The sequence below is a fragment of the Magnolia sinica genome, chromosome 19 (assembly GCF_029962835.1).
Source record: "Magnolia sinica isolate HGM2019 chromosome 19, MsV1, whole genome shotgun sequence".
Classification (NCBI taxonomy): Eukaryota; Viridiplantae; Streptophyta; class Magnoliopsida; order Magnoliales; family Magnoliaceae; genus Magnolia; species Magnolia sinica.
In genome coordinates this window covers 40,037,650-40,046,935 of record NC_080591.1, presented here as the reverse complement: position 1 = coordinate 40,046,935, position 9,286 = coordinate 40,037,650, and the positions used below count along the sequence as shown (strand labels likewise).

Here is a 9,286-nt window from a genome sequence, read left to right as displayed (position 1 = left end):
AAAAATCTCAAAATAGAAACCATTAATAGCATAATATTCCTTTAAAGATCCTTTAAAATTTTACCAAATAGAGAGTTCAAAGAATCAAGCTCGAGCTATAAAAGGATTAGTATCTCTTGAAACCTCTTAACACAATTCAACATGTGGGACCTATGGGACAAGCTATAAGACCTACAACTTGAGCTTTTGGGGCTCACATCTTCATTTCCACGCTAGTGGTGGTAGTTCATGCTTGCATTAAGTGGTCACAACAACAAGATGTCATTGTGTTGAGGGTCAAGCAACATTGTTTATGGTTTGCAGAAAGCAAGTGAGTTCTACTCATGCTGATGCTCTAAGATGTGTGATGATTTTTATGGGACTTTGATGAGGACATCCGAGCACCATAACAAAGGAGGAGGGCTGAGCCAATCTCCTTATGGCTAGACGATTATTACATGGGGCTCTTGACCCAATTCACATTCCTAGCCACGTTAAAGACCCCATGTGCATGTTCATGCATCTTTGAAGACTCAACACTGGGAAGATGAACATGGGCTACATATAGGAGCTTGATGGACACATCAGACCTTGGATCGGGTGGTCACGGTGATTGGACCGTTGGATCATCATCATCTGACATCTTGATCATGGACACCCATGGGCCACGAAATATTTTAGTTGTTTAGATTGTTTACATGCTTCGTTATTTTTGGTATGACTTATATTTGTGTTAAGATTAAGGAGTTAGGAACAACTTTTAATTTATTAAGCATCTTTGAAAGTTGAGTGTGATGTGATGTCATTCCCCATTCAATGGAGGTGCGAGGTTTCCATCTATCATCTTCCTTCTCGCTTTCTTTCTATAAAAAAGAGGTATTTTTTTTAAAAAAAAATTCATCTCTCTTCTTCCATTCCTAACTAAAACCATCTAAATCATCCTTTTCTTCAACTTTTCATCATCAAACATCAACCCCAAGTGAAATTAATCATTGAGGACCCCAAAACCCTAGCCAACAACTCACACGTGTGACCGTACGACCACATGTAGAAACCCCTAAGCTGACCATATGAATGACCCCTCAATAGCTTGATTTTCCCTTGCTTCCCCTATCAAAACCCTTTAATTCTACATTCCTTACTCTACCAATAAACCCTAACCCTATATTCTCTAATTCCCTAATTTCCCCAAATTCTCAAACTTAAAATTTTTAATTTCTTTAATTGACCCAAAATCCCTAACTTCCCTTCATCCAAAACCTTAAGTCCTATCTTCCAATACCTAAATCTATCAACCCCTCAACCAATTCACCCAAATTAGCTCTAATTTCATCTCTTACCCAAATTCTAAAAAAATCTTAATTACAAAATCCTCAATTCACACGAATACTAATTTTTCAAATTAAAAAAATTTCCCTTCCTAACCATTATCATAGAATCTACAAGTCAGTCCCTTGAGTGTGGAACGTGCTTATGATAAAATGAAAATTCTATCCTTCCAACGGGCCTAGTTTTCATTGATTTATATGATTTCTTAGCATGCGGGCATGTGATTTAGGTTAAACAAGATTTTATTTCCTATTGTTTACTCTTAATTACGTGGTAGGTTAGCATCTTTTGTTAATTAAATTACTTTATAGACTCTTTTATAATATTCACGTTGCATGCTAGCATTAAATCATGTGTCCTACATCAGACCTGTTTTTATGTAAAGACTCAAAATTAGGGAATTTTCTCTATCCTCTCCTTTTATTTATAATATTTTGGAAATAAGAAAAATAATGGTAGTCTAGGGTCTCTACCCAATCATCTAGAATATACCCTATTCACTCCAACGCTCTCCCTCAACCTCGTGCCTATATATTATGGATGTCCAACTTGGACATTATAAAAGACAATCGAAGTGCAGAAACTGCTTTGGCAAACACATTAGCCAATGGCCCTTGGAGGAGAGATTCGGGGTATGAATGACACCTTAATTTACAAAAAAAAAAAAAAAAAAAAAAAAAAAAAAAAAAAACAAAGTACAAGTTACAAACTATAAAAAATAAACATGAAATAGTTGTAAAGAGAAGAGTAAGAGAGAGAGAGGGGTGTAAGAGAGAATGAGCGAGAGATTTAGAATTTTGGAGTAAAGAATAGTGAAAATGAAGGGGAAGTGAGTGCCTATTTATAGACAAAAGTGCACCAAACTGGAAAAATAAAATAAAATTTGACTGTTGGGAAATATGCAATCGCATATGACAACAATGTTTTGCTTGAATGAGGAATTACATCATGCAAGGCCCATGCCTTTGCACAGCATAAAGAGGTTCTTGATTCTGGAAACTGGGGCCAATTTTCAGTAATCCAGACCACTGTTCCGTTGTTTCCCACTTCCGTTGGACTATGCCTAAAAATTCTCCTTGATCGGACACAATCTTAACCTTTCGATAGCCTACCGACCGATGGTTAGAGAAACATACAACAACAGCCACAATCAGCTGAAAAGGTCCTTATATTGGTCCCTAGGATCTTCCAATCTGGGAGATTTTTGGGGATGCTCCTTTCATGTTGGGGCTCAGCAGGCCAATGGTCCGCATTAGAACCATGGGCAGCTATCATTTAATCCATCTTGCTTGATTACTTTTTAGAAGAATAATAGAGGGACTGATTTTCTGATCCCACTGACTTTTGAGCTCTTAGCTGTTCCACTTTTCTTTGTTTTTGATACATAAAGAGCTGTCCTCAGCTAACCCGATTTGTTGGGCTTGTGGGACATGCAAAAAACAGGTCATCTTTGTAGTGGTGGGTGCGAACGGGAGCATATGGAACATCATCAACACAGCGCCTGGTATCTTCATGTTCTCTTTGGTCCAGATATCGGTCCATCTAGCCATGATCCTTGGAGTCGGAAACCTACTCCGCTTTGATCAGAAGCTACTGCTGGTGGCCTCAAACGCCAATGTTGGAGGCCCCACAACAGCATGTGGAATGGCCACAGCCAAAGGCTGGGGTTCTTTGGTAGTTCCGGGGATTCTTGCAGGCATATTCGAAATTGTTATCGCAACTTTTCTTGGTATCGGGTTTGGAGTGATGGTACTTAAAAATATGTAACTGTTTGTAAGATATATTATTGCAATACCATCGTTTATTCAAAGAAATTGTCTCTAATTTTCTAGTTTAAGCTGTTTGTGAGACTTTTGTGTGGGTATTTTTATGTGAATTTGATCTCTTGTTACAAACGTAGGTAAAATTTGGAGCATGGCCCATTGATGGTGGTCCCCACCAGAGGGACTGTGCATAGAATCGGAGCATTAAGCCATTTGGGTTCCATCCAGTGATTAAGACCTCTAACATTGGAGATAGTTTACCTACAATGCGTTGCACGGAATGGGTGCATAACATTCAAATTGCTGGACGAGTTATTGAGAGTTCTCAAGTCTCTCGAGCGTGGTCCCTGGATATAGACTCCTTGGGGTGGCCCGGCCTGGCCTGCTTCACCCATCACGGTAAGGCACAAGGCCTGAGCCCAGCATGGTCCTAGCACAGTAGCCCCATGCCTGAGCCTGGAGGAACTGATTAAATCCTTTTTTTTTTCCCACCGTGAATGTTCCTAATCCCTTCCTTGATCAGGTGGGCCGTAGATGCCCAAATAAATTGCATTAGAGATATGAAAATCAAGGTGAATATATAAGGTGCATGTGTTGCCTAACTGATCATTGAAACGGCATGGACTCCGACATGTAGCCATGAAGTCAAGACAGGCTCGGCCGGGCTAAACTGACCTAAGCCGGCCTGAAAATTGGTCAGGCTGTACATGCCAGGGTCAAGCCCAATCCAAGCAGGGCGGGCTTTCCAGGCCCAACCCATTGTTACACCTATTTCCTGGAATTCGGCCTTACAAAAAAAAAAAAAAAAAAAACACACATGCTAACATCTCGTCTGGACTGACTGGGCCGAACAAAAGGATGGGAGAAATTGTGAAAATCGGGCGAGTACACACATTGGTGGCAGAATTTGATATGCTGTTAGGATCAATCATACACGGTGAGCCCACCTATGCATATGGAGACGTGATGTATGTATTACATCCACACTGTCCATCTGTTTCATCAGCTCATTTTAGGGTATTAGCCCATACATGAGGCAGATTCAAAGCTCAAGTTGACCGTACCACAGGAAACGGTGGGGATAATGACACCCACGGTTGAAATCTTCCTAGGGCTCACCACGATGTTTATTTGTCATCCAACTCGTTCAAGAGGTCACTCCAACGTGGATGAGGGGAAACACAAATATAGATTGATCCAAAATCTCTGTGGCCCAAAGAAGCGTCCAATCCCCACTTTTTCTTGTGATGTGTTCCACTTTAGCTTTGGAACTGCCTCATGTTTGCAATCCTCTTCTAAAATGAGTTGGAAAAACTGATGAACAGAATGGATATAACACATGACATACATCACGGTGGGCCCCACAGAGCTTTTGGCTGCAAGCAATCCGCCTTCCACTCTGGTCACCAACCTCTTGGACCCGTGGCGATCGAGTAATAACAACTCAGTTTGCCTGACGCCGAGCATACTCAGGTTTTTAGTTCCTACAAGTGGGGTTGACGGTTCAGCAATCCAGACTGTCGAGATGTTTGTCCCTGCACCAAAGTTATCCCAGATCATAAGATCCTAGCGGCCAATCTTGGACATTTTCTCAGCTGAATGTGGGCCATCACACGTTATGTTTTGTAATCGTCTTTTTTTTGGAAGCCAAAAAATTGAAAGGTTAGGACATTTTGATTGGAGATATTCGAAGAGTGATCCTCCAAAGCCGACCCCACCATTCCAATGGTCTAGATCGTAGAATCATGTCCCCAGTTGTACAAATCCAAAACACGCATACACCACCATGCATATAATTCTCTGGCTGCGAGCCCTCATGCACCATGTGGTAATGCATTCATTTTGTACAAGTGCGGCCTAAGATTTAAGGACCCATGATATAAAATCTAGACCGTTGATACGATGGGCCTCATTGTAGATGTAGTATGGGCCAAACAATTTCCAGGTTAACTGATTCTATATTTAAGATTTTAGTTGAAAATATTATTAGTGGGGTAATGATAGTTAGAAAAGAAGTCCAAAGGTCCTAAATTTATGTACATGTTTGGCTGACTTATGGCCTGCTGCTTTGATTTTGAGTAGATGGGTATATTGATGATGATGCACATGTCAAAAATATTATTAGTGGGATCCATGCGTTTTGACAGATCATTTTGGGGCATGTAACCAAACTGAATCAGATCCAAATCCCAGGTGGACCGCGCCACAGGAAAATGAAACAGTGGTGATATCACCATTAAAAACTTCTTGGATGCCACTGAAATGTTTATTTACTATCCAACCTATTGATAAGGTCACAAAGACATGGATGAAGTGAACAAACAAACATCAGCTTGATACAAAAAAGTTTTGGCCGTCCCACAAGAAGTTTTTAATGGTCAATCACCAATGTTTCCTGTGGTGTGGTCCACCTGAGATTTGGATCTGCTTCATTTTTCTGAATCATGACCTAAAATGAGCTTTCAAAACGTATGGACAGCATGGATGTAAGGCACATACATCAAGGTGGGCCCCACAGTCAGGGATCCGTCGAAGCCGTGCCCGGATATGGAGTCGGGTCAACAGGAATATCCCTAGAGGCGGGTCTCCCCACTGCGGTACGACCGAATATCCATTTTCAAGTTCAACTGTAACTCAAAATTCCTCTCTCTCATGTTTTCTTCAAGCCCTCTTTTTGCATTCCGAAGCTTCCCTACGTCAGCAACCGTCATTTCCCGCCATCACCTTCCAACGACCTTAACTGCCTTTAACCTTCTTCTTCCCATCTCCAAACCCTCATTCTCCAACAAACTCCATCTCTCTCATCCGCTCATCTCCATCCCTCCCTTATTTCCAATCAATAAACGTCGACAGCTGCAACCAATATCCCAATTCAACGTCGCATCCCCACGCTCATCTCTCCCCATGATCAATGGGGAATGTGGGCCACTCTTCTCTCCATCGCCACTTTCGGCATCTGGTAAGTAAAAGTAGTTCTTTTCTCCGTTTGGATGCACGAGCTAATCGAATCACAATTGCTCAGTTCTCATCCATTCAAAGACAAAACAAAGGAATTTATATTGTGCTGTCGAATTAGCCCTCGAAATTCTATCTCAAAAATCAAAGTAACCTCGCAATTGCGATTTGATTCGATGGTGCATCCAAACAGGCTCTAGGCATTAGTTCTGAACTTGGTTTATTTATTTTTACTTGAAATATGATGGTTTGTGGTTGGGATTGGAAGGTCTGAGACGACAAAGATAGGGAGCACATTGAGTGGGGCTATAGTGAGCATTCTGGTGGGGTTCGCTGCGAGTAATCTTGGGATCATTCCTTATGAAGCTCCGGCTTATTCGGTTGTCATGGAGTACCTGCTGCCCATGGTCATCCCGTTGCTGCTCTTCAAAGCGGATTTGCGCCTCATCTTGCAGTCAACAGGGACGTTGTTCTTGGCATTCTTGCTTGGATCAGGTTACTTCCATTTCACTATTTCTGTCTTTCCCTTCATCTTGATTCATCTACAAAGCTTTAGTTTCAACCCTTTGGGGATCATTTGGATGCCTGTAAGTTTTTGTAAGTGACTTACATATGCTAGCTGTTTGAATATAAGTTGTACTTCACTTGCAAGTAAATAGTTTTTGTGCTTGGGTAACTTGTAAGTCAATTAAAGGTACAAAGCTCACCAAACACAGCTTAGAGTAAGGAACTGCTCCAAGTGAGCCACAAAAGTGGGCCCACAAATTCAAAATCCTATAAAACAATGCATCTACTTCATATAAGAAATAAGCAAATTACTAGTAACAATAAATTCACTGTGCACATGGCAGCAGGACTGGTAAAGAAGTACAATCTACAGTCAAGAGCTTTGCTCAGCCCAATATACCGTACATTTGGGGTCCAAAATTTGAGTTTATTGGACGAAAGATGCTAAAAATATACCATTGGATGATCCTTGCCGTCCAATTAATTGGTTTAAATTTGAACCAGTCCATGATGGCATAATGAACATACTAATTACCAACAATAGGTGGGTGCCACCTTCACCAATCAAACAACTATAACTTTGATTTATTTTGATTCTTTTATGAGCATTTTTATGTAATAATGCATCTAAACATAAATAAATTTCCAGTGGTCTTTAGAGCTTTTACATCGTCATGGATAGGGGACGTTTGGAAAATCATCCATCAAGTGGGGACCAAATAGTCCATTCATCAAGTGGGCCACATGTTCAAGAAAAAATAAATGGTTAAGAAAATGGGATGCGATTGTGTAGTGAGGTGCTCACCACCCTTTATTGTGTTGTGAAGATTCTATGGGGCCCCACCATGATGTATCTGTTTTATCCATGCCATCTGTCCATTTTTCCAACACATTTTACAGCATGAAACCAAAATTGAAGAATATCCAAAGCTCAAGTGGACCACACCACAGGAAACAATGGGAATTGAACGCATACTATTGAAAACTCATTAGGGGTCACAAAAGTTTTAGATCAAGCTGATATTTGTGTTTTCCCTTCATCTGGGTTTGTGTGACCTTATGAACAAGTTGGAGACAAATAAACATCATTGTGGGCCCTAGGAAGGTTTCAACGGTAGACATCATTATCCTTACTTTTTTTTATTTTTTGGTGTGTGTGGTGTAGTCCACTTGAGCTTTGGATATGCTTCAATTTTGGGCTCATGCCCTAAATTGAGCTGAAAAAATGGATGTACAGCATGGATAAAACACATTCATCAGGGTGGGTTCCACAGTCTCCACACCACGGAAAAGGGTGATGAGTGCCTCACTACACAATCCACATACAAGAAAATGATGGCCAGCAATCTACATTCTAGGTACACACATGCTCAACATGATTAATGGGCTAGAATGACTTTTACATGGGCAATAGACCTCACAATGACGCATGTGTTATATCTACGGTATACATCTGTTTAACCAAATCATTTTAAGGCATGAACCCAATCATAAGGCAGATCCAAATCTCAAGTGGAACACACCACAGGAAACAGTCAGGGAAAAATAATGTTCACAGTTGAAACTTTCCCAAGGTCCATCATGATGTTTATTTTCCATCCAACCCCTTAAAGTTACACTGGTCTGGATGAAGGTAAAACACAAATATCAGCTTGATCCAAAACTTATGTGGCCCTAAAAATATTTTTATGGTGGCCGTTCAATCCCCACTGTTTCCTATGGTTTGGTCAACTTGAGATTTTGATCAACCTCACGTTTGGACTGATACCTTAAAATGAGCTGGTGAAACAGATGAACGGAGTGGATATAAGGCATACATCATTGTGAGCCCCACAGAGCTTAGGGTTACAAATCCCATCCCCCTTTTTCTCGACACAATAATACCCTTTGCTCCCCATTTTGTTGGTGCGAAAAAAAAGGAGAAAGGAGAGGTGTACTTGATGCTGCAAATCATGGAGGGAGGGAGCTTGACCAAGACCTTTTAGCCATCAATTGTTCTGTCAACTGTGGATAGTAGACTTGACTGGTTTCAGGCAAGGGCATGTACACCACCTGCATCTTGCAAACGAGTGTCACGTTGGCACGTTGGGTGGCATGAAAATGGCTGCTTTAGGGCCCGTTTGGGTGCACCCTCCAAACGGCCATTTGAGATATAGACCACCCTTTGAGCCAAACTGGGGGTTTTTGATGTGCATTTCTATGCACTTGGCAAACCCTCACTTTGCCACATGCTTGACAAAGTAGGCACTAAAATGCCAATCTGATTGGTTTTGTTGAATGACCGAAAAGTAGGCTTGGAACCTCTTTTGTGGAAACACCCTTGAAAGTGCATCCAAACGGGCCTTTATAAACACTTGCAATTAGAGAATCGCTATAGATACATTATGCAGCCACATAGCTGTACAAAACTATGCACACTATAATTGTAAATACAATATTTTATAATTATAAATTTGCTATACTATTAGCGGTAGTTCGTGGTTAATTAGCGAGTTCATTTGATATTGGATGCTCTAGACCTTAACTGGAGCCAATTCCCTTTTCAGGCTAAAGTGCAGTGCAATAGTTAGGCTAAAGTGCAGTGATGTCATGCTCATGTTGGCATCTAAGTGTCTGATAAACATGTGTCAAGGGTCTCCCTGCTATTCTTTGCAGCCAACTAACAGAGCATGTCCTCTCTGCTTCTGATCACATGTTTATACATGTGTGAGACTTGTTGCTGGCTGGAGTGTCTGTGGTTAAATTTTAACTTA

General features: G+C 40.9%; 1 protein-coding gene across 1 annotated transcript; it reads left to right on the top strand.

Annotated features, from left to right (window-relative positions):
* The first annotated feature begins 5,688 nt into the window (after positions 1–5,688).
* LOC131235244 (uncharacterized) lies at positions 5,689–6,739 on the top strand. Its single transcript, XM_058232385.1, has 2 exons — positions 5,689–6,030; positions 6,295–6,739. Exons 1-2 carry the CDS (start codon positions 5,990–5,992, stop codon positions 6,629–6,631), a joined length of 378 nt encoding a protein of 125 aa, XP_058088368.1. The 5' UTR covers positions 5,689–5,989; the 3' UTR covers positions 6,632–6,739.
* Positions 6,740–9,286: the final 2,547 nt, after the last annotated feature.